At 50.5% G+C, this 24,968-nt stretch overlaps 2 protein-coding genes across 7 annotated transcripts; one reads left to right on the top strand and one right to left on the bottom strand.

Annotated features, from left to right (window-relative positions):
• The first annotated feature begins 74 nt into the window (after window positions 1-74).
• Window positions 75-11,461, top strand: VARS2 (valyl-tRNA synthetase 2, mitochondrial). 6 transcript variants are annotated; one of them, XM_049653660.1, is made up of 30 exons: window positions 75-152; window positions 587-813; window positions 953-1,034; window positions 1,151-1,251; window positions 1,554-1,675; window positions 1,795-1,861; window positions 1,964-2,061; window positions 2,777-2,858; window positions 3,033-3,152; window positions 3,433-3,544; window positions 4,164-4,252; window positions 4,767-4,857; window positions 5,091-5,218; window positions 5,358-5,461; window positions 6,189-6,270; window positions 6,569-6,645; window positions 6,726-6,801; window positions 7,091-7,196; window positions 7,396-7,466; window positions 7,596-7,721; window positions 7,943-8,047; window positions 8,189-8,257; window positions 8,383-8,461; window positions 8,583-8,710; window positions 8,830-8,982; window positions 9,357-9,563; window positions 10,267-10,378; window positions 10,537-10,712; window positions 10,883-11,011; window positions 11,106-11,461. In XM_049653660.1, the coding sequence occupies exons 2-30, from the start codon at window positions 613-615 to the stop codon at window positions 11,199-11,201; spliced, it is 3,189 nt and encodes a 1,062-aa protein (XP_049509617.1). In that variant the 5' UTR covers window positions 75-152; window positions 587-612; the 3' UTR covers window positions 11,202-11,461. The 6 variants fall into 6 exon arrangements, 5 of the variants coding, with proteins under 5 accessions (XP_049509617.1, XP_049509619.1, XP_049509618.1 ...); XM_049653661.1 differs by lacking the exon at window positions 75-152 and adding an exon at window positions 189-397; XR_007462713.1 differs by lacking the exons at window positions 75-152; window positions 10,537-10,712 and having other exon boundaries at window positions 159-813; window positions 11,106-11,197.
• A 3,419-nt stretch (window positions 11,462-14,880) lies between these two features.
• Window positions 14,881-15,610, bottom strand: SFTA2 (surfactant associated 2). The gene is made up of 3 exons (XM_049653667.1): window positions 15,455-15,610; window positions 15,126-15,214; window positions 14,881-14,976 (listed from the first exon to the last, which is right to left on the bottom strand). The coding sequence occupies exons 1-3, from the start codon at window positions 15,513-15,515 to the stop codon at window positions 14,890-14,892; spliced, it is 237 nt and encodes a 78-aa protein (XP_049509624.1). The 5' UTR covers window positions 15,516-15,610; the 3' UTR covers window positions 14,881-14,889.
• Window positions 15,611-24,968: the final 9,358 nt, after the last annotated feature.

The following is a 24,968-nucleotide window of genomic DNA, read 5'->3' as shown; positions in this document are numbered from 1 at the left end:
CGAATAGGCTACAGCGCATGCGCCGGGCGTGGCCCCGCCTCCCTGCCCCGCGCGGCTCGCGGGTCGCATTCCGGGGTCGGATTCGCTGGTTTCCCTCATCCTTCCATGCTGCGGCGGCTGCGGGGCACCCTGGGATAGCGGCGGCTCGCCGGGTGAGCGCGCGCTAGAGCGGTTTGGTCGGGGTGGGTGGCTCAGCGCTGTAGAGATCCACGCGCTGCGACGGGCAGGAAAGCCGGGCAGAGCAGGGCCGGGGGCAGTGGGGGCGGTGTTTGGGCAGGCCGAGATGGCAATGATGAGACTCTCTGCAGGCTCTCGGGCACCCTGATGTGGACAATCTCCCAGAATCCTTGAGTCCATTCCCCGCCCCGTGCGGTTATTCACCGTCGCGTATACACAGGTTGAGGGCAACAAACTCCGACACCATGCACTCTAGTCCTAACGGGGGAAGCGTCGTGTGGGGGGGGGGGGGGTAGGAGATAGAAAGCAGGCCAGTGCTAGTAAAAGGCAGGGAATAAGGAAGACGGTGTGACACCCCACGCCCACCCACCCACGTATCCTCCTAATGTGTTCTGTCTGTCTGGAACAGATCTTGGCCCTTTCCAAGCGCTCCTGATGCCTCATATGCCTCTGGGTTCTTTTCGATCACCACTCTGGGGGCTGAGGCCGTCACAGGTCTTCCCCAGGTCGTATCCCCTCTCTACCCAGTCAAAGCCCCATGGATCCTCCCTCTCCCGGAGAAACCATGAAGCCAAGAAGAAGCGCCAGCGAGAAAAGCAGGTGGCGCTGGAGGCTGGGGTAGCCCGGAAGAGCAAGGTTAGGGGTCAGATAGCTTGTTCTTGGTTTTTTGAGAAAACTTCGGAGGGGGCTGGAGGAGAGACTGGTTGGATTCCAGATGCCTGGGGTATACTGGAAATTGTATCCCCGCATCCCCACTTTTGGTCATTCTCTCCAGTCACCTGCAGAATCCAGTAAGTCCTGGACTCCTAAGGAGGTGGTGGTGTATGAAATTCCCACAGAACGCGGTGAAAAGAAAGGTAACTAGGGAACTTGAAGGTCTTTTCTCCCACATTTTTGTTGCCCATTTGGTCTGCTGAAATGCAGCCTGGGAACAAAGTTCAGGAGTTAGTGGAGCTCTCCTCTGCTGCTGCAGATGTCTCCCGGGTCCTGCCTCCTGCATACAGCCCTCGATATGTTGAGGCTGCCTGGTACTCTTGGTGGGTGCGAGAGGGCTTCTTCAAACCAGAATATCAGGTTAGTACCTGGAAGAGAGGGGTACTAAATGGTCCCCAGCACAGAATGGCCATTGAACTTGGGCACAGCTGAGTGTTAGTCTGGAGCTTACAGCTAGCCATATTGCAGAACCTGCTTAATAAAACAGAGAACTTGTCTTCTGCTCCTGGTGTCCAAAGCGTTTTCTTGGCAGGTTTTCCCCTTTCCTGTAATTTGCTGGACTATTTTTCCTGCAGTTCTTCCTGCCTCAGAGGCACCAGAGGGTGCTGTTCCCCCAGGTAACATCCAGTCGTCTTTTGCCCTTTGACTTTTCTGTTTTCTAGACCAAGCTGCCCCAGGCCACAGGAGAGACGTTTTCCATGTGTATCCCACCTCCCAATGTCACTGGCTCCCTACATATTGGACACGCACTGACAGTGGCCATACAGGATGCCCTGGTGCGCTGGTGAGAGGGGAATGGGGCTGCTTATGGTCTTGGAGGGGAAGGAGGAAGTGTGCTAGTGTGCAGGGAGTGAGAGTAAATATGGAGGCTCGGGGGTTCCCGTGAGGGTATTTGTTTTGCAGGCACCGGATGTGTGGGGATCAGGTGCTGTGGGTCCCAGGCTCAGATCATGCGGGAATTGCTACACAAGTATGAATTTTGCCACTTTTCCCTTTTCTTGGGTGAAGGAGAGTTGTTCTCCTTTTAAAATGACCTGATTCTCTGTTCATTTGCCTCCTTTTCTTACCGTAGGCTGTGGTGGAGAAGCAACTTTGGAAGGAGCAAGGAGTGAGGAGACATGAGCTGAGCCGGGAAGACTTCCTTAGGGAGGTGTGGAAGTGGAAGGAGGAGTGAGTACGGTGGGTGGAGTTTGCCCCCCCCACCTCCCCGCACATGGAGGGTTTGGGTCCTTGCTTCTCAGTCACTCTTCCTAACCTGATGGGCTCTTTGCATCCAGCCCTAAATTCCCTCAGAGAGGGAAGCCCTGGATTCCTTTAGCATTCAGTGGGGTCTCTAAGTGTTGTGAGTGTGTGTGTATTACATACTTGAAAATGCATGAATTTGTGTGTGTGGGTATATATGTATATTGTTTCTGCACTTACCCCATTTTTTCTAGCCTAGATTTCCTCGTCTCTTTTACTTACCTATCCCTACCTTCCATCTACTTGAAATTACCCTCATTCTTATAGGTGTCTGTTATCACAAACCATTTTCTCTGTAAAGCTTCTTTGGGTTTTTCCCAAATTGGCTGCCCCCTCCTCTGTTACTGCAGAACTTTATTTCCCTCCCTCCCTCCCTTCTTTCCTTCCTATTCTGTACCCAACATGGGTCTTGAACTCATGACCTTGAGATCAAGGGTCACATGCTTTACCAGCTGAGCCAGTCAGGCACCCCGGAACTTTATACTTCTTTTAATGCCATAGAAGACCCATACTGAGCTTGTGTGCGTGTCTCCATTAGCTTCTAGAGACTAAATCAATGCCATACATTGCTGGGAGTGTCACTGGGCCTGTACATAGTTGGTGCTCAGGACAAGTTTGCTGACAAAAATCTCTCTGGGCACAGGAAAGGTGGAGAGATCTGTGAGCAGCTCCAAGCTCTGGGGGCCTCCTTGGACTGGGACCGAGAGTGTTTCACTATGGATGCTGTGAGTGCTCCATGCCTTGATTCCTGTGGGTGTTGAGGAGGTGTCTAGAGATATGTGCAGGCAGGTGGGATGTTGTGTGTGTTGGGGGTAGCAGGGTGGGAATGCCTGGGTCTCTGAGTGGGGTGATGGGCTGAGAATGGGCTGTTAGATACGGACACTGAGATCATCCCCTAGGGCTCCTCAGTGGCCGTGACTGAAGCTTTTGTGCGACTCTATGAGGCAGGGTTGTTGTATCGGAACCAGCAGCTTGTCAACTGGTCCTGTGCTTTAAGATCAGCCATCTCGGATATCGAGGTGAGGCAGAGGAGGAGAAGCAGGTCTGTGAGAGCTCCTAGGGATGATGGAAATGCCTGTGTCAAGGGGGTGTTGTGAGAATTAAATGAGAATTCATGGAGGGTGTTCAGCACAATACCCAGTGTGGTGTAAGTGCTCGGTGAATATTTTTGAACTATGACTGAATTAGGGGAGGAGGAGGTGGCTCCTGAATCCTCTGAATGTCTTTAGTTGGGCCGCAGGGCAGGCTGGTGAGTGGAGGAGAGGCTGCTTTCCAGCCCTGCTGCTGTGACTCTTCCAGGTGGAGAGCCGGCCCCTGCCTGGCCGCACAGAACTTCGTCTGCCTGGCTGCCCCATCCCTGTGTCTTTTGGCCTCCTTGTTTCTGTGGCCTTCCCTGTGGATGGAGAACCTGGTAAGGGTAGTCCTCAGAGAGGTTGTCTGCTTATCATAACTGCTTTCTTGAGCACATGTGGGGTTGGTGGGAGGGAGCCCACCAGCCTGTTTCCTACATGGCCTGGTGGGAGGTGCATAGGGAACCTTGGTAGTGTTGGTGTTCTTGTAGGCATTTATTCTGGGTCTTCTGGGCCATGTAAGAAAAGTGCACATGGGCACTGCCCTTTGGAAGCTTGACCTAATTCTACAGGAGGCTGTTACCCCTTCTCTTTCTCAGAGAAAGAGAAGAAAGATTAGCTGGAATAGACAGAGGAAGTTTCTCAACGAGTGATTAGGGCACTGAGAACCCCCAGTATTCTCTAGCACCAAGTAAGGATTCTAGTTGCTTTTCTTAATGCTCTACCTGTTTGTTCCATGCAAGTTATGGAGAAATTCCTTAGCACCAGATATCCTCCTGGGCTTCTGGTCATAAGCTTACATGGAAACCCCAGGCTCCTAATTTCCTGTAGTTAAACCTGGGGGTCTCTTCAATCATGAGTGCTTCCTGTCCCCTCCCTTTTCTGGTTCTCCTAGCTTTAGTTACAGGAGTGAGGGGCCAGGGCAATGACCAGCATTAAGTGCTTGAATTTTGTCTTCAGACACAGAGATCATAGTAGGAACCACAAGGCCAGAGACATTGCCTGGAGATGTGGCTGTGGCTGTTCATCCTGATGACTCCCGATACACAGTAATACACATTGTGCTTTCTGCCAGCTGACTTTCCTACACATAGCTTTCTCTTTCCTTCCTGTTTGATGTTAACTCCTTTCCTTTGATTTCCTTTTCCTAAGACTTGTCTCGTTTCCACTCTCCAGTGTCTCTGACTCTGTGCCTTTCTTTTCTTGATGTCCTACTTAGTCTCTAGCTTAGCAGTTGACAAATTATTGCCTGTGGGCCAAACCCATCCTACTGCCTGTTTTTGTATATCCTCACTTGCATGTTTTATGTATTATCTGCAACTGAGTATTATTACCTAACTGCGCTGCATTGGCAAAGCAGAGTAAATTGCAGAGACCAAATTTGCCTTGTGGCCTGCAAAGCCTACAATAAACTCTGGCCCCATGAGAAAAAGTTTAGTGACCACTACTTTAGCTCTTTACCTTCTGGTTTTCACCCTCTTATTCCCAGAGTTTTTTACATTCAGCCCAGACCTTTGCACCTCACACATGTGCCTGGCCTTGATCTCGCTCTCTTCCTTTCAGCATCTGCATGGGCGACAGCTTCGTCACCCCTTGACTGGGCAGCTTCTCCCCCTCGTCACAGACTCTGCTGTTCAGCCACACATGGGCACAGGTGGGTGGAGGCCATGGGAGGGAGAGCAGGCTGGGGATTCTGGAGGAGTGGGGAAGCATCAGGAAGAGGAAGAAAGGAAGGGAGGGAAAGCCTTTTCTGAGGTAGTCTCAGTGGGGAGTGGGACGAAAAGGAGGCATGGACAGAGAAGAGAAAAGAGAGATGGGGGTGTGGGCGACAACGAAATCTCTGGAAAAGGTCAGGGGTCAGTGTTCATGGTGGTTCTGTACCCCCAGGGGCGGTGAAGGTGACTCCAGCACATAGTCTTGCTGATGCTGAGCTGGGAGCCCGACATGGCTTGAGCCCTCTGAGTGTCATTGCAGAGGATGGAACCATGACTTCCCTCTGTGGGGATTGGCTACAGGTGGTACTGGCCTCAGTGTTACCCCATCCTTTGGAGCACCCTCTGCCTTTCCTCAGTCCTCCCTCTCACACTTTCCTCAATCCTTCCTCTCACACACACTTAGTGGCCTTTAACCTTTACTGTTGCCATTTTTCCCCAGGGTCTTCATCGATTTGTGGCCCGGGAAAAGATTATGTCTGCACTGAGGGAGCGGGGCGTGTTCCGGGGCCTTCAGAACCACCCTATGGTGCTTCCTATTTGCAGGTAACCCCATTTTAACCCTTTTACTTAGGACTTTTCTGGGAAGGGAGTGGATGAAGCTAATAGTGCAATAGGATGGACTCCATACCGCTTGCAAGGGAACAGAAGCTCTGTGTCAGTTTTTTTTTTTTTTTTTTTTACATGTTTTTGGTTTATTTATTTTTTTGAGAGAGAGAGAGAGAGAGAGAGAGAGAGAGGGAAAGTGTGAGTGAGGAGGGGCAGAGAGAGAGGGAGACACAGAATCTGAAGCAGGCTCCAGGCTCTAAGCTGTCAGCACAGAGCCTGATGTGAGGCTCGAACTTAACATGATGATATCATGACCTGAGCCGAAGTTGGATGCTTAACCGACTGAGCCACCCAGGTGCCCCTGTATCAGTTTTTTTTTTTTAATTTTTTTATGTTTATTTATTTTTGAGAGAGAGAGAGAGAGAGAGAGAGAATGAGTGGGGGAGGGACAGGGGGAGACAGAGAGACACAGAATCTGAAACAGGCTCTGAGCTGTTAGCACAGAGCCTGACACGGGGCTCTAACTCACTGACCATGAGATCATGACCTGAGCCCAAGTCAGATGCTCAATTGACTGAGCCACCCAGGTGCTCCTCCCCTGTGTCAGTTTTATTTGCTGCTGTATTCTCAGGTCTGAGGGTCTGGCATGTAGTAGGGTACTATGTCCCAGTGGGGAAAGGCACAGGGCCTGAGGAGCAGCAGACTCACCCTGCCTCTTTCTCAGCCGTTCTGGGGACGTGGTAGAATACCTACTGAAGAGCCAGTGGTTTGTCCGCTGCCGGGAGATGGGGGATCGAGCTGCCCAGGTAAGTCTGCAGGGTAAGGAAGGAATGGGAATTCCCTGAAAATTGGAATGAAAAAATAGAAGCTGGGGCCCTCCTGCCCCACAGACCTCTGGCCCTGGCATTTGAGAGGAGAGCTGTGGGGATGGAGGTAGGGAGGCCCAGAAAGGGCTGGCGCACATTCCAGTCAAACCCCAAATCTTCTCAGGAGCCTCTGGAGGTCTTTTATGAGTAATAGCACCACCTCAGAGGATACTTGTCTCATCTCAGGAGGGGTGCTGGTGTAGGAACGGAAGCACTATCTAAGGGCCTTTTTCTCCAGGCTGTGGAGTCAGGAGCTCTGGAGCTCAGTCCCTCCTTCCACCAGAAAAACTGGCAGCACTGGTTTTCCCACATTGGGTAAGGGTAAGGGGCTCTATGGAGGTGGGGTGGGGCGATGCCCTGGTTATGCTGAGAAATCACTGACGTCCTCTTGGCAGAGACTGGTGTATCTCCCGGCAGCTGTGGTGGGGCCATCAGATTCCCGCCTACCTGGTTGTAGAAGAGCAAATGAAGGTTGGTAGGAGGAAGGGGACGGGGAGGGCTGGGCACAGCGGAAAGAGAAATAGCCATAGCGCAAGCATCAGAGACTTTGAGCACCTGTCCCAACCCCCTGCCTTTCTAGAGCTTCATGGTCTTAGTCATGTAACCCACTGCAGGATCTGAGCGCCTGAGCGGGCACTTCTTCATCTCACTGCTGGAGGGGGTCGGCCATCCCTAGACCACATGGGAGGACACGAAAGTCGGTGATGTTTCACACTGGCAGAACTTCCTTGTTCTCCCCCACCCCTTACTTTTTCTGTAGGGTGACAGGGAGGACTGTTGGGTGGTTGGGAGGACAGAGGCCGAGGCCAGAAAAATAGCTTCAGAGCTGACAGGGAGACCAGCGGCAGAGCTGACCCTGCAGAGGGGTGAGTGTCTGTGTTGTGGAGGGCAGGGGAGAGCGTCTGGGCCTTTGAGGGGGCAGATACTGAGGTGGAGGAGGTGGGGTTAGGAAAGTTGGGAATGGGGCAGAGTGCCATGGTCTCTGTGGGTGGGGTTGGGCTGGAAAGGTACACAGTTGTGGGCTGGAGGTTCCAGTTGTCCCCCATTCCCTGTTCTGTTTCCCAGACCCTGATGTCCTGGACACATGGTTCTCTTCAGCTCTTTTCCCCTTTGCTGCCCTGGGCTGGCCCCAAGAGGTGAGGCGAGGTGAGGGGAGGAGAGTAAAGGTGGGGATGATGAAGTAGACACTTGGCCTTCCAGAGAGCCTCAAGGAGAGCTGCAAGAACACAGCTTGGGCCTCTCACTGCTTATCTTTTTCCTCCTAGACCCCAGACCTCACTCGTTTCTACCCCCTGTCACTTTTGGAAACTGGTAGTGACCTTCTGTTCTTCTGGGTGGGCCGCATGGTCATGTTGGGGACCCAGCTCACAGGGCAGCTCCCCTTCAGCAAGGTAACAGCACTTCAGTGCTGAGCCCCTCTCATGGACTCCCCAGGCTTCGCTAAATCTTGTTCTCTGTTCTAGTCCCTAATGAAGTATTTTCTGTGGTCCCAATTCCTTTTTCCTGATTCTCTTCCTACCCTAACCCCTGTTGCATGGAGGCCAGAGATTCCCTGGGCACTTCCGAGGAAAGGCTCCCCTAGCCCCTCTGCTGACTCCCTCCATGTTCCCAGGTGCTTCTTCATTCCATGGTTCGGGACAGGCAGGGCCGGAAAATGAGCAAGTCCCTAGGGAATGTGTTGGACCCACGAGACATCATCAGTGGGGTGGAGCTGCAGGTCAGGATGAAATTTGGCAAGAGATGGGTTTGTGGGAGAGAAGAACGGAGCCTGTGGAGAGGACCCGGCTGGGAGGGAGAGTGGGTGGGGCCCTTGTAGCAGCAGAGTCTTTGACCAAGGCCAGTGAATTACCCATCTCAGGTGCTGCAGGAAAAGCTGAGGGATGGGAACTTGGACTCTACAGAGCTGGCGATCGCGGCTGCAGCACAGGTGAGTCACCAACGTCCACTTCATCTCAGCCTCTAGCTCGAGGCCTCTGGTTTTCTTTACAGCCCAGGTTTCTGGTCCTGCAGCTGCGTAGGCATCTGCCACTCCTCTTCTCCCTCTGGTTGTAGAGAAAGGACTTCCCTCATGGGATCCCTGAGTGTGGGACAGATGCCCTAAGATTCACCTTGTGCTCCCATGGGGCCTTAGGTAAGCCTGGGCAACGGAGGGGTTGGGGCTGTAGGCACCCTTGTAGAGGGTGGGGCAGGGTCAAGGATTCCCTGTGCTGCTGCCACCCACATGTACACTCCCCCTCTTCCTATTCCTCTAGGGGGCGACTTGCACCTGTCTGTCTCCGAAGTCCTGAGTTCCCGGCATTTCTGCAACAAAATCTGGAATGCCCTGCGCTTTATCCTCAATGCCTTAGGGGAGAAATTTGTGCCCCAGCCTGCAGAAGAGGTAAGAGAGAGGCTTGGGAGGCAGAATCATCAGGTCTTTGGGGGCTGAAGATGGCATTTGGAGCGAAAGGACACAGGGGAGTTGAGTCGTCCCATCCTGAAGCCCTTTGCTGCCCGCAGCTTTCCCCTTCATCGCCCATGGATGCGTGGATCCTGAGCCGTCTTGCCCATACTGCCCGGGAGTGTGGGCGAGGCTTCCTTGCCCAAGAGCTCTCACTTGTCACCCATGCCCTGCACCACTTCTGGCTCCATAACCTCTGTGATGTCTACTTGGTGAGTAGACTGGGGTCATGGCGTGGCATTCCACTCCTGTTACCTGCTTCCTCTTCACCTTGAGATCCAATTCCCTGGCAAAGGGCTCTGCCTCTTTTTGATAGGCCGATAACTCAGTGCTTTTCTTCTGAAACTGTGCAAACCACACTGACAATTTTATATACCTCCCCACACTCCTGAGAATCCCTGCCCTAGATTTCTACATCTCAGTTGCTCCAGAGTGTGTTCTGGGACAGCCGACGGGGTCCAAGATGCCCTGTGCTCCTGCCCATGTTCACCCACAGCATTCTTCACTGTCAGGGCAGTGAGTGTGTAGAGAAAGGACACAGATAATGGCCTGGGCCTGTTCCCTGACCCTCTGGCTCCCTCCCCAGGAGGCTGTGAAGCCGGTGCTGTTGCACTCGCCCCGTCCCCAAGGCCCCCCTCAGGTCCTGTTCTCCTGTGCTGACATCGGTCTCCGCCTCCTCGCCCCACTGATGCCCTTCCTGGCTGAAGAGCTCTGGCAGAGGCTGCCCCCCAGGCCTGGAGGCTCCTCTGCCCCTAGCATCTCTGTTGCCCCCTACCCCACTGCCTGCAGCTTGGTGAGTACGCATCCCTGATGTCTGGGTATGGGACCACTGGTGAAGGGCTGGGGAGCAGTCTTCTCAAAGGGTTTGCTGCTGTAGGGTCCTCAACAATCGTGATTTGTACTTTAGTGTAGAGTCTTTAGGAGGATGGGTTGTTCTCACAGGTCTGTGTTGGGGGCAGTATTAGCCCCATAGACAAGAGCAGGACTTTGTCCCTAGACTGACCATGCCTCAGTTCTCCATCTTTAAACCAGGGGTAGTAATAGTTAATAGCATGGTTGTGATGAGAACTAGATGAGAATTAATAGATGGTCCCCAAATTGCTGCAGTTTTAAGCTTTAATAATTTCAGAAGGAAAAATACTACAGACTCACCCAAAAAATAATTTTAAAGTTTAATTATTTAAATTTCTTTATGCTTATTTGGTTTTGTGAGTTTTGAATGATACGGTTTAAATTCCAACTTACTTTTGGTTGTTTGGTATATTTGACCAGAACAATTAACAGACATCAACACAAACATCAACTAAGACGTCCTTAGATGGTACCCCAGGTTTTGCTGGGTTCTGTTCCTTGAGGTGGTGAATTTTGTGTGTGGTGGAGAGGAGAGAGTATGTTGCCTTTAGCAGATCAGGGTGGTCAGGTGGAGAGTAGAGCCAGGAGAGCTGATATCAAGTCTCCCAGGGGCCTGCTTATCAGCTCTGGGTCTTCATCTCCAGGAACACTGGCACCAGCCTGAGCTGGAACAGCGCTTCTCCCGGGTCCAAGAGGCCGTGCAGGCACTGAGGGCTCTCCGAGCCATGTACCAGCTCACAAAGGCCCGGCCCCGAGGTGAGATGGGTCCTGGGCTCCTGAGTCCCTGCAGAAAGAAGGGGTTGGTGGAGGAGTGGGGAGAGCCTGGAGGGCAGAGCCCAGAGTTAGGAGGTGCAGGATGGGAAAGGAAGCAGGATCTCATGCTTTGACACTGACGGTTTCCCTTTCCTCCTCAGTGCTGTTGCAGAGCTCAGAGCCTGAAGAGCAAGGCCTCTTCGAGGCCTTTCTGGAACCTCTAGGCACCCTGGGCCACTGTGGGGCTGTGGGCTTCTTACCCCCAGGTGTACTGGCTCCCTCTGGCTGGGCCCAGGCTCCACTCAATGATACCATTCAGGTGTACATGGAGCTGCAGGTGCCTAGAGGAGATTGGAGGGGGAAGGGAGGGATTGAAAGGATGTTGGGAGGAGGGCAAATGGTGGGTTCTGTAAAAGTGAGAAGGGCTCCTGAGAATGGGGTGGAGACAGGTACTGGACAGGCCGCAGATGGTACAAAGAAGGCTGAGCCTTCTCTGTTCTTCCACAGGGGCTTGTGGACCCCCAGACCCATCTATCTCTGCTAGCTGCCCGAAGACACAAGTTGCAAAAGCAGCTTGATGGCCTCATGGCCTGGACCCCATCAGAGCGGGAGACGGAGACTAAAAGGCAGCAGAGGGTGAGGCTGGAGGAAGCCTGATTCCCTGTGGGAATGTGGGCTGGAGGGGATGGGCCTTATATCTGGATCCTCACCTGCTTCTCTTCTCGGCTAGCTTTCTTCCCTCGAGTTGGAATTGTCGAAGCTGGACAAGGCGGCCTCTCACCTCCGGCAGCTGATGGATGCATGTCCTAACCCCAGAGAGCTCTGAGCTCCAGCTCACTATATGGTGGTTTTCTTCTCTTCCTGATCTGCCTTTGAGGACAGACAGAATCTAGCAGCTGTCAAGCATGATGGAGATTCTGAGACCTTGTGGCTCACTTCCCATATTTCGTAAATAAGGAAACCGATTGGTTTGGTCAGTGTCACTGGGTGTCCTCAAGATGCTCACATTCCTGCCCAGCCTCCCTCTTATGCAGTCCTACCTGGAAGTTTAGGAATGAGATAAACTTGGTCTTTTTATTCCTCTTTCTCCTAGTGGTGACTTTCTTGCCTTTCAATTGTTCCCTGAGGCTTTGGTCTAGGAAAAGAGGGGGGCTGCCTCTTACTCTGGGGCTAAGCCTGGGGCTCTGGGCTGCAGTGGGAGTGTCCATGCTGGCGGTGTCTGCCTTATTGGAAGAAAGAGGAGCTTCCTGGTAAGGCCTGGGTACTGTGACTTGGGTTCCACCTACTTCTTGGAATTACTGACAGTGTCCTGGCTCCTGCAGGCCATTTCTCCTCACCAAATGGAAGGTACCCCGCTCCTTGGCTTTATCCTGGGGTGGGGTGTGCTAAGAGGAGCAGGTATTTCCTCTGGGCCCGAGGGGCTGCAAGGCACGCTGGGGCTTGAATGCTGCCCCTGTTCTGTGTACCTGATACCAGACTGCCAGGGACATCTTGACCAACCTCCGACAGATGTACATCCCCACAGATGCAGACACCCACTGATCCACCCTAAACACCTTGTGTCATCTCCGTGGAATTCAGGGACCTGCCTCTTACATGCCCAAGTTATATTCTGTCTAGCAGCTCTGAGGCTATTACTTATGGTAGGCCTATCATGGTCTGTAGCTTCCGTGGTGCATTTAATCCTCCTGAGAACCTTAGGAGGTGGGTGTTGGCTCCATTTTGGAAATGAAGAAATGTGCTCGGAGAATAAAAGTAACTTGTCCAAAGTATCAACTGGGATTCAACCCAGTACATAGGTGCAGGTTCATTTTGGCTGCTCTAACCAAGCATCAAATATAATGGTGGGTTAGGCAAGGTGGACATTTCTTTTGCTGAGCAGAGGCAGTTCAGAGTTCTGTAATAAAGGAGGCCCACACCCCATTTAATCTTATTTCCTGCCATTCTGATACACTGTTTCCAACTCTAGGTCTAAGATCTGCTCCACCCTACCCCCACCCCCATCCTACCCAGAGAGAGGAGGGGTTGGGCAGCTTCCTTTCTGTCTTCCCCCAGTTCAAATATTTCTATATGCTGGGAACTATTCTGGACCCTTGGATTCATCAATGACTGAAACAAAGGTCTTTGTTTACTTTAATTCTAGCAAGGAGAGTCAAAAAGAACACATGTAAATAAAGTAAACTATACACTATGTCTGAGAGTCATAAACACTATGGGGAAAAAAGGGTAGAATAAGGCAATGTGGAAAGGGACAGATTGTAGTATTAAATAGGGGGTCAGGGTAGAACTCACTATGAAAGTGAGATTTAAGCAAGGACTTGTAGGAGGTGCAGGAATTATCCAAGTGGATGCCTGGGAGAAGAGTGTTCCAGGTAGAGGGAAGAGCCAGAGCAAAACTAAGATGGGAGCATATCCTGAGTGCTCAAAGAGCAGCAAGGAGGCCAGTGTTGGGGGGAAGAGTAGGAGATAAAGTCCATTGTGGGGTAGGGAGTCAGGAAAGCTCAAGGCAGATCATCTAGGGCTGTGCTGTCCAAAATGGTTGCCATTTAACGAATTCAAAATTAAGTACAACTAAACATTCCGTTCCATAGTCACACTAGCTACATTTCAAGTGTTTGATAGCCACATGTGGCTAGTGGCTACCATATTGGTCAGTGTAGGTTCTAAAACATTTCCATCATGGAAAGTTTATTGGAAAGCACTGGTCTACGACCTGTAGGCTACTGGAAGGACTTTGTTTTCTTCCCTCAAATAAAAGTGCCTCTCCTTTCAGAGATGTCATCAGGAAGTTGTATACTGCCTTTCTCCTTGTAGCTGTTGCCATTCCTAGCTGACAGGCTGGGAAATATGATGAGCTGTGTGCTAAGCTAAATGTAAGTGAGCCATGTGCTCAGCTAGAATTTATGTGATTACCCAAAAAGAGAAGAACGGCAATTAGGTGTGTTCAATCCCAAAGCATTCTTTTCCCTGTACTGCTCTGTCGAGTCTTGGAAGAGAGTTTTTTTGAGGAAAGAATCTGGAAATCACAGCCTGGTGATCCCAGGTCCTGAGATGTAGGAATCAGGTTGAGAGGCAGTTAGCTGTTTGCTCCTTGGAAATCCAGACATCCAGTTCCCCAACTTGGGTAGGGCCTACACACCTGACCCATGAGTGTCACCTGCACCTAGTGCAGGCAAAGAACAAGTCATGGAACACTGGGGCCCTTTTTAGCTCCCAGCTACCTCTCTTCCAGGTTGCTGATCCCAGGATAGTTGTAAAGGAAAATAGAGGAATTTTGTTTTGGAAGTTTTTCGTTTCATTTCCCACTTGCAATTCCTCCCTCATCTTCAGGGATGCTCAATTTGGAGCCGTTGCCTTCTCCTCCCTCCAAGGAAGTCAGCCTCTAATTTCCCATGGTGGTGATACTGGGTAGGTGGGGAGTATGGTAGGTAGGGGAGAGGACTGTGGAGAACAGGAAACAGTCACATCAATACCCCCAAATGGTCAAGTTTGAGCTGCATGATTGCATTTTGAGAAAGCTGGTAAGAAGTCAAGATCATCTTGGGTGAGGAGACAGAGGAGTGCCTGCCTCAAGAAAATCAGAAGGAAGACCTTGGACCCTTGAGGGGACTAGGACTTCTATGTCAGGACCATGGTTGAATTTTAACAATCCCTACTACTCATGCTCACTTACCTGCCCATGTACCCTACGTAGCTTCTCCATGTAATGCTCACAACAGTCCAAGCATCAGGTACTATCATTCCCACTTTGCAGGTGAAGAAATAGAGGCTCTGAGAGATAAGAAATTTACCCAGGACTCAAGCGTGGGCCTGTGGAACTGTATGTCCTCACAGCCAGCACAAGCTCTGCTAGCACCCACCCTCCCCACCACTCACACCTGGCTGGCCGGATATCCTCTCACAGGTGGAACCTCTCATCTATCGCTGGAGCTGCCTCCCAAGCAAAGAAGGAAGAAATGAAAATCTTGCTTGCAAGTCAAGGCATTTGTCTGGTGTCCACTGCTAATGGACCTAAAGTGAGTGATTTACCCTCTGTAAGCCTCAGTGTTCATCTGTAAAATTGGACAGTGACACTTATTCTACATTCAAGATCACTGCAAGCATTGAAATGGGAAAGCATCAAGTCTGGAACAAAGTAGGAATTCAGTACATTTCTTGCCTTTATTCCTAGGTATTCTGAAGATCTCAGCTTGAAGTGTGTGTTCACGCACATGCATATATAAGTGTGGTGCGTGGGTCCTCAAACAGTTAACTTCCCAGATTCTTTCTAGGCCTTTCACACTGGTGTTGAGAGAGAGGGTGTCCATCCCGGAACCCCTCTGCTTAATAAGGGGGAGAGTCAGAGAGTTTGGTGTCCAATTCCATTTTCCTGCCAGCCCTCTGTTCACAAACCCACAAAGGCAAGTCATTGAATTCATCATATTTACTGCCACTCAGCAGGGTTTAGAGCATCTTTCCTGTACCTTGGTGGTCAAATGCCTGGGCCAAGGGAGGACACAAGGTTTTGACTGTTCTCAGACTTTGCAGATGGCACGGTGTGGGGATCCTGCTTGATGGAGGGTGACATTGGTCCCAGGTGGGAGGTGGAGGAGGAAGCAGAGCTGGGGAAGAGAAAGGGTTAGAGGGAAGGGTGTAAGATGGCTCTCACTCACCCCTTGGAGATGGCCAGACCCCAGCAGAGAGGCCCACACTGACTCAGAAACACACTCAAAGTTCACACAGCCTCACCTTTCCCCTCCCAAAGAACTACCTTTTCGAGCAATTCCAGGAAGCTGGAATCATAGGAGAAATTTGCTAGAAGGGAGTCCTTCAGCTTCAGCTGCAAAATCATTCTTGGCCCTAGGGATCAAAAAATACAGCTTAGTGTCCCAATTATTAGGGCTATATTCCTTCAGAGATGTGGGCACCCCTGCCTCCCCCACCCCAAGTTGCTCTTCCCTGACAATGCCCTTCAGGACCCACTCGATGCAGGGGTTCAGCCCCAGACCTCTGGAAGCTCAGGACTGGATGCCTCTCTTACTCTCCTCTTTGGCCTCTTCCTGCTATGAGCACCCAGGCATCAAGCCCTCCAGCCCTCACCTGTTCCCTGTGAGCTGCTCAGGAGTGTCAGGAAGAGGAAGAAGGGCAGCCTGGCCCCCATTGTGGCCACCTCACTTCTTGCTTCTCTGATGGACAGAAGAGATGTCTGAAGCCTCAGCTGGCTTCTCCTTACCAGGCCTGCCTTTCTATACTCCACTCAATCCTTAGCATAAGTGTTTGGGGGGGAAATGGGAGAGGGAAGCTGGGTAACTGGATTTTCTAGTTCTCCCAGTATGGCTTTGAGGACCCAGAAGAGGGCCATTCACTGGGCTGTTGGGGAAAATAGAAGGTGGTCCCCTTTCCTCAATCCTGTGCCCCACCCCTTCCCTATGTCTGGAGGCTTTGATGGGGATGGTGCCCAGTTCTACAGAGAGGGAAGTTAAGGAGGTGTCCCTCCTGCAGGTGTCTGGGCCCCACCTAAGCCTGGGCCTCTACTTGTTCTTTAGGGATTAATTATTAACTGCAATTAATTTCCATCATTCATGCCACCAAAGGGCTCAGGAATGTGGGCCCAAAAGGGAGGGGTAGATTACACCAAGTTTCTTCCCAAACCCAGGTATCCTACTCCCCCAGGCACACTGGCTTTCTGTGAGAAATCTGGGTAAAGGGGGGACTTTCATCCTTGAATGTTTTGTATTAGTTGTTCTAAAACATCCTATATACTCAGGTGGAGACATGAGTTTCATCAAATTCTCTCCCACCCCCTGCCTTATGCACTCATCCTTACACACAGGCACTCCAAAAGGCAAAAACAAGGACAGATGTATAGAGAATGTTTGGAGCCCATCTAGTTTACCACCTTTCATTACAAATTAGCAGACCAACGCCCAGAGAGGGCATATGATCATTAAGGCCACACAGCAAGCCAATAGCAGAGAGATTAGAAACCATCCCAGACACAGGGACAAGCTCAACAGATTGACACACTAGTCACATAAGCCCCCTGGAACACACAAAAGCACATGCCCTTTGTCTTCCTATTTGCTTTCGTATGTATTATTTCCCTTCTCCCTTAGAAACCAGTGGGCCCAAGCACAGAGGGATGGAAGCAGTGAGAGCAATGGGCCGAGTCAGGGAGAGAAGCCAAAAGCAAAAGCAAAAGACATTCAGGTTTGGACATCCAAGGGCTCCCAGGCTTCTGTGGGAGAGCAGGAAGATAAGAATGGGAAGAATAAGTGGAAGAAAGATGAGCAGGCACAGGAGGTATGAGAAAGGGTAGAAAGCAGGAGCATAGAGAGATGCTTTGGGCATCTGAGTCTTCTTAAGAGGAGAGCAGAGGCACCCTTATGTCTTTCCTAGCTGGTGCCCCCAACTCTTCCTACATAGTCATGCTAGGAACATTAGAACCACTATTTCCTTTAATGCTTGTAATGACCCATTGAAGTAGGTAGTAGATCACCCCATTTTAGGGATGAAGAAACTAAGACTTAGGTCACATGACTTGCTTGAGATTGCACAGGTTGGGAGTAGTGGATTCAGAACAGTCTGGCTTCAGAGCTAGGTTCTGAACCTCTGCATTGCACTGTTCTTGAACATGATTCATGTCTTCCTTGGTGCTCCTTTTCTCCCTTGGCCCTTCTCTGCCAAAAGAATGGAAAACTTTGTGGGCTCCAGTCAGCTAGGTGAGAGATGGCTCAGGTGTTTACCCTGCCCTGAGGTCTCCCAAGGGTCAGATGCAAGCCCCAGGCCTTGCCATTCTACACCTTCATCCAGCTCCCAAATTCTCTTTCCCCAGGGACCTGTGTATCTAGCCTCACCCCCAATGGTTGTGCTTCTAGGAGGAAGAAGACCTTGGGATTGGACACCTGGGCCTCCTGCCTTTGAGAAAGGTCTGAGCTAGAGATGGACTTGGGCCTGAAAGATTGGTCCCAAGTCTGGGAAGAGCCTGAGAGCCAGGTAGGGGAATCCTCAGCCTCTCACTCGCTCTCCCCCACTCCCCGATGTTTCCTGGGATCAGGTTGGGAGAGGTCAATCCCTTGGGGACAGCTTGGTGACCTCTCCCTGGAGATGGAGATCCTGGGTTGGTGGAAATACTAACATACCTGGCTCTCCTGAGACTTATAACAGCCTCAGAGCCTTTATTTATTTTTTTTAATTTTAATTGTATTTTTTAATTTGAGAGGAGGGGAGAGGGACAGTGGGAGAGAGAGACAGAGAGAGATAGAGACAGAGACAGAGAGAGAGAGAGAGAGAGAGAGAGAGAGAGAGAATCTGAAGCAGGCTCCACATTTAAGTGGAGAGGTGGATCCCACGATCCTGGAACCATGACCTGAGCCAAAATCAAGAGTCGGATGCTCAACTCACTGAGCACCTCAGGTGATGCAAGCCTCAGAGCCTTTAAAGAGCAGGGGAAATAGATCTGGAAAGGCACACACCATCAGGCACGATGGACGCACCTGGGTGCTATTCCTGGGCCTGCAGGAACACCAACCTCTGAAAAGGGTTGTTGGAATAAAGAGGTGGGCTTTGGAGTTGGCCAACTCTTCTAACCCCATCATTTCATTTTTCTTCTTCCAACAATAGCACAGCTGACCTCATCGGGAAACAGCATCTGGAGGCATACTGACAACCTCTGAGAGTCCCTCAGGTTCTGGAGATACCTCTGTCAGTCTCCCCACCGTCTCTGCCAGTCTCCTATTTCTGAGGATATCTCTCTGTTGGTCTCCCCACTGTCTCTGCTGGTATCCCTACCATCTCTGCCAATCTCCCTACCATCTCTGAGAAGATCTCTGTCAGTCTCCCCACCATGTCTACCAGTCTCCTCACTGTCTCTGGGTAGAACTCTGCCGATCTCTGCACGTTCTTTGCAAGTTTCTCAACAGTTTCTTCACCTTCTGGGAGTTTTCCAAGTAGTTCTCAGATTTCAGCTACAACCATTTCTTGGAGTACTACAGTAACATTCTCAGTGTTGCTAGGTGATATTTCTATTTCTCAATCTATCTCTAGAGGGCTTTTTAGCTTGGCCTATGGCTCTGGGTGGGGGCTTCCTATGCTCAGCCACGTGTAAGTCAACAGTTCCCCAAAATCTCATTGAAGCAGTGCCCTGGGCTTGGTGGCTATACAAAGCACCCCCTCCAACCCCACCCCTGCTTTTCAATTCATAAACTTTTTCTCTTGTAGTTAGTGTCTTTTGTATCCTACCTAAGACTTTTTTTTTTGCCGACTTTAAAGTCATAAACATATTCTCTTATGCATGCTTCTGGAAGCTTTCTTATTTGGGCTTTGAAATTTAAGCCTATGATTTGTCTTCGATTAATTTCTGTGTATGGAGTAAGGTAGAGGTCGGTTCATTTTCTCCCTGTATGGATAACCAGTTGCCTCAGAGCCATTTATTTCAAAGACCTTCCCTCTTTGCCCACCATTGAGTTGTGTGAGTATCTTTATCAAAAGGCCGGTGAGCATATACATGTGGGTCTATTTCTGGACTCTATTCTGTTCCTCTTTTTTTTTTTTAAGTTTATTTTTTTCTTTTGAGAGAGAGGAAGAGTGTGGGAGTTTACATGTGCACATGAGTGGGGGAGAGGCAGAGAGAGAGAGAGAGAGAGAGAGAGAGAGAATCCCAAGAAGGCTCTTTGCTGTCAGCGCAGAGCCTGATGTGGGGCTCAAACCCACAAACTGTGAGATCATGACCTGAGCTGAAACCAAGAGTTGGACACTTAACTCCACTTAACTGAGCCACCCAGGTGCCCCTATTCTGTTCTTCTGTGTCTATTTTTAGGTCAGTGCCACAGTACTTAATGACCTCAGCTTTGTAGCAAGTTTCAAGATCTGGTAGTTTAAGTCTTCTACTTTTGTTTTGTTTTGAGATTTCTCAGCCATTCTCAGTCTTCATTTTCATAGAATTAGCTCATCGATTTATACCAACAACTCGCTAGGATTTTTTTTAAATTTTTTTTTCAATGTTTATTTTTGAGAGAGAGAGAGACAGAGCGTGAGCAGAGGAAGGGCAGAGAGAGAGAGGGAGAAACAGAATCTGAAGCAGGCTCTAGGCTCTGAGCTGTCAGGACAGAGCAAAATGCAGGACTCAAACTCAGGAACAACGAGATCATGACCTGAGCAGATTTTTGACGCTGAACAAACTGAGCCACCCAGGTGCCCCTATAAGTCGCTAGGATTTTGATTGAGGGAACACTGAATGTAATTTCTGCTTCTGCTCTCACTTCTGATCTCTTCTGGCCATTTTTTCTCTCTTCCCTTCTAGGATCTGCCTCAGATCTCCCTCACGACAGCCCCTGGAACGGCTCCCATTGGGTCTGGCCTTCCACATAGCTAGCACGGCTGTCTCAGGAGGCTCCACCCCCATAATGGCTGGAGTGGCCACCACATGCCCCGAGCCCAGAATCCTGACCAGTAAGGTGCTCTTATTTGCATTGGGCCATTTACCAGTAAAGATGACGGTTGGGCCCATTCTCTCTTACTCTTCTGCAGCCAGCTCTGGCTCCTGGAGGGGAGTACAGGCATTCATTAGTGCCTGATTTCAACTGTGTTTTGAGTATGTCTGACGATGTTTCCAGTTCTTAACGGGGTTTCAGTGCTCCCTTGAGCTTCTGGTCACACCAGTAGCCAGATGTCTGTTACCTGATTGCTTCCTTGAAAAGTTTTCAACTTCCTTTCTCATGGCTTTGATCTTTCTGGTGTAAGAAACATCCCCTCCAAGGATCCTGTTCCCCTTCCTCCCTCTTTTTCCTTCTCCTCTCCCTTCCATTCCCAGCAGGGATGGCATGGGCAGCTTCCCCCACCAACCCCACTCCCCAGTAGCTAAAGGCAGGGAATTAAGGGAGGAAAGACAGGGGAGCAGGCTCAGGCCACTTTCCCAGTGGGAAAGACTGGGGTTCAGAAGGAGAGAGGCCCACCTGGGCATCCTCATAGTAGAGACATTGCAGAGTGAGATATATATGACAACAGAGCTGGAGATATGGAGGAAGGTTCAGAAAGATGGAAAGATGTGGATGTCAGTGATGTGGATGTCAGTACCTGTCAGTGACCAAGCAGGGATGGGGAGTTGGGGCCACCAAAAGAGAGAATGGGGAGTGCTGGAGGCTGACCAGCTCAGGGAGACACTAAATTCAGCTCTATCCAGGCAGTGAAGACTGTGTGGAGTCACAGTAGCCTGGGTATTGAATCCTAGCTCCACCAATATAGCTGTGTGATCTTGTGCAAATTACTTAACCTCTCTGTGTCCAGATTTCTCATTAATAATAACTAATACTTAAATAGCACTTATTATGTGCCAGAGGCTGTACATACATACCTATGTACCTGTGATATAGATAATATTATTACCCCTCATTTTATAGATGAGTGCTGGATAAAATGAGAATGATAGGTCAAACGGCTGTTGGAGAATGAAATGAGCTATACATGTAAAGCCCTTAGCTGCTTGGCATTAATGCTCAATATTCCCCTTATTCATCATTACTATCATTTCACTTGAAGAGGGATGCTGAGAACCTGAGTTGTCAAGGAGAGGGAGCAGCCCATGGGGAGAGCTGAGGGCTGGGAAGCACATTCCTGGGGCCCTCAGTTGATCCACCCTCTCCATGGTCTCTCAGGCCTGCCACTTCTGGAAGGAGATGAGTGTGGAGTGTGGTAGTGGCTCTGTGACCCCTTATGACTGCCACCATAGGGACACCAACCACTACCCTGTCAAATGAAGGGGTGGGGCCGGGATGGTAGAGTATCCCTCTCCCTTCAACCTTCCTTCTTCCTCTCCAAAACAGACTCATTCTCAGACTCAACCTTCCCATTCAGTTAGCTGGGACCATTTCCTGCGGGTGGATTCCTGGGGCCACCAGCCCATCCAGGTCTCCTTCACCAACAGTATAAGGGGATCAGTCACCAAGTAGGAGGCTGAGGTTCTGGTCTGGGTCCTGCCACCAGCCTGCCATTTGGACCTAACTTCTCTGAAGCAGTTTTCTCATCTGCAGAAGGAAGGACCAGGGCTAGCTGGTCTCCAGGGGTCTTCTAGCCTTCATGAAGTCTAGGTCTGGGCAGTTGGAACCTTTGTCCTTCACCCTTTCTTCCCATTCCCACCCTCTTCCTTAGAGAGCCTCATTAGCTAGGGACACTTTGGACATCCCATGTGCAGGATGGGGAAGCTCTCCCTTCACAGCTCCTTCCATATGGAGCCCCTTTGGGCTGGCTCCTGGCCCTCCCAACACCTCCAGTCCTCTCACTTTGAGACAGGCGAGGAGTCCTGCTCTGTGATGCCTCCTTAGACCACTCTGAGTGGATGAAAGACACAATTCTTGCTAAATAAAACACCACCCCCTCCACTTGTCTCCTAGTCATTGTGTATTTGTCAAAGCACATGTGCTTTGCCATTATGCAGTTACCGACCAAGTCTGGTCTCCTGCTTACCAGGTGTGTGACCTTGGGCAAGTCACTTCCCTAATCTGAGACTGTTTATTCTCATCGGTAAAATGAAGCTAACATTGCTAATCTCATAGGTTATAAGAAGGTAAGGTGTTTAGCATATTCTTTGGTACATAGAAATGCTCAAACGTTAGAAATTAGTAGGATTATTTTGTGACTAACCCCTCAGCCTCTAACTCAGACACAACAACCTCTACTCACACTAAGAGATCAACCTGAGCCTCTACTTACCCCCTAGTTTCTCTAACCCAGATGCATGGGCCCTCTGGAGGAAGTTGTGGCTAAAAGAGAAGGGCGGATGTTTATTTATGCAACTAAAGCAGAGATTGTGAATCTCAGCACCACTGACATGTTGGGCTGGAGAGTTCTTTGTTGCGGGTTGGGGGCTGTCCTGCGCATTATGTATTATGTTGAATAGTACCTCTGGCCTCTATCCACTAGAGGCTAGTGACACCCCCTCCAAGTTGTGACAAGAATATCTCTAGGGACACCTGGGTGGCTCAGTTGGCTGAGCGTCCGACTCTTGATTTTGGCTCAGGTCATGATCCCAGGGTTGTGGGATCAAGCCCCATGTCAGGCTCCACGCTTAGCATGGAGCCTTCTTGAGATATTCTCTCTCTCTCTCTCTCTCTCTCTCTCTCTCTCTCTCTTTCACTCTGTCCCTCTCACTTACTCCCACTCTCTCTCTCTAAAATAAAATTAAAAAACAAACAAAAAAAGAATATCTTCAGACTTTCCCAAATGTTTGCTGGGAGAGCAAAACTGTCCCTCTCTGTTGAGAACCACTCTCCTAGAGGCCTAGGTTCCTGGGGGAAAGGGTGGGGCTGGGGACTAATGGAAAAGGGAGTTGTTAGTCACTCTGGGTCCAGATGGAGCTACAGGGGAAGGCCTGCTGCTTCCTTAGTTCCTCCATCTTTCAGGGTGCGTTGCCAGGGAGGCAGGCCACCCAGTTCTGAGTAATCAGTCTTTGGCCTGACTCCATGGAGCCTCATTAATTTCCCATTAATTACATTAATGAGAAGTTGGCCTGTTCTCTTCTCACTCATTCCAGCCCTGCCTAGGGCTTAGGGACAAGTCACACCAAGTAATGAGAACAATTCATATGTTCTCCCAAAGTGTCTCTCTGGTCCTCCCATGAGCCCCACTGCCCTGAGCCCCTGGCTTCTTGACCTTTAGATCTTGACCCTCTCCACTCCTTCTGTCTGCTCCACTTCCCCCAGAAAGGCAGCAGATGGTCCAGACACCCACTGTATATAGCCGAGTAGTAAGTGCTTACTGATTGTCTACTGTGTGCCAGGCACTATCTCAGGTGACGGGGAAAGCAGCAGTGGTCAAGACAAAGACCTTGCCTGCAGGGTGCTTACTTTCCATGAGAGGAGACACACTGTGAACAAATCAAGTGAGCCATAAAGAGGTGGTGACTTGGACACCTGGACCCATGACTTTCTCTCTCCTTGGCCCCAGTAGTCTGTCCCCCACAACTCCAGACCCAGGTACTGTCACTTGGAAGTCCAGTGAATGAATTTTGACAGTCTTCTGAACTAACGCTTGCTCTAGGCAAGGAATCAAGAGGAGGGAAAGAGGAAGACTCCAGGAGATTCTAGAAGTGAGATGTCTGCATTTCTATATAGGGATGATAGGGGCTTGGAGGCAAAGTGATGGCTGCTGGGCTGATGTGGGAGAGGAGGGAAGGGGTTGTCTGAAGGCAGAGCCCCTGTACACCAAGCATCTCTACCAAAGAACTCAGCCTCCGTTCCCATCTGCATCCCTGGTGAGGTGTGTGATGTTGGGCTTCTGTATCAGTCTTGTAGCTTGTCTCTGTCACTGTCCCCACTGTATCCACATCTTGTGTCATCTCTGGACATCTGGAAGCACCTGTCTCTGCAGTAGTGGACCATGTGAGGTCTTTCTGCTTCTTTGCTCTTTTACCTGATACTCATGGATGACTCCACCCATGGCAAAAAAGAGTGACCATGTGTGAATAAGGGGTGTGGAAAACAGGGCTGACACGAGAGAAGCGGAAGGGCAAATGTGAAGCTGGAGAACCAGAATGTGAATCTCCTCCCAGAACCTGAGCACCCAATCACCCCCCCATCTGCCTCACCCATCAGAGCCCAGTCCTTTTAGAACCCAGCAATATGCTCCCTATCTCCTCAGAGCCCTGGAGGCTGCCCCCACCCAGTCCCCTCTCCCTCTGCTGGGCCTGGGTCAGGAGTCTGCCTACTCTGTGTTCCTTTTCCCAGATCCCACCCATTCAGCAGGCACCCAGGTGCTTGGCTCTGTGACACAGCAGTTGCGGTCTCCTGTTATCAGGGCACCCTTGTGGGGTGGGGCGGTTCCATTTGCTTAAGGTTGAGACCTGGGGGGCCCCAGCCCCCATGACGTCAAACATGGACCCATTTAAGCTGAGAGGACTCCAGCCCATGGTCCCAAGCAGCTGTCCAACTCCAACATGGCCCAGCCAGCCCACTGCATCTGCTCCACCTTTGGCCTCCACTGCTGCCTCATCTTCCTTTTAGCTTCTCAGGAGGCAGGTAAGATGCCTTCAGAGGCAAAGGGGTTACCATAACACAAGGAGACAGAAGACAAAGAGGAATTGTTTCTTAGCATTTGTAGGGTTGAATGACCAATCATAGAAATGAATAGCAGGTGAATGTGTGGTGGGAAGGGATGTGGGTATAGGGTTGTTGCATACAGTTGCCTAGGGTGTTCACTGCTTAAGGTTACTGTCTAAGGAGCAGGTAGGAGATGAAATCCAGCCTGTGCTCTGCTTCTCAAGACATAGCCTGCAAAGCTGCACCCACGCACAGAGGGGCTGTTTCCAGTTTACATAAAGACACTGTACAGGCCAGCAGTCTTGGGTAGACAGCAGTGGGGCCTGACATTCTCTGAGCATCTGTTATGTTCAAGGAACTCACATGTGCTCACAGTACTTAATCTCATTTCATCTCCTCAAATCCCCTGAGATGGTTCATATTGCACTTTATAGAGAGGAGAGCATGATGCAGAGGAAGTGAAGGGACTTGTCCAAAGTCATGAAGTTAGAGGGTGGCAAGCAGGGATTCTGCCATTCCACATTGCCTGCTGCCCTCATGGGCCCGAGGTGCATTTCTCTCCCAAGAGCCCTGTTCTACGCCAA

Source organism: Panthera uncia (genome assembly GCF_023721935.1).
Source record: "Panthera uncia isolate 11264 chromosome B2 unlocalized genomic scaffold, Puncia_PCG_1.0 HiC_scaffold_24, whole genome shotgun sequence".
NCBI classification, from domain to species: domain Eukaryota; kingdom Metazoa; phylum Chordata; class Mammalia; order Carnivora; family Felidae; genus Panthera; species Panthera uncia.
The sequence above is the reverse complement of the archived record's forward strand: the minus strand, read 5'-3'. Positions and strand labels throughout refer to the sequence as shown.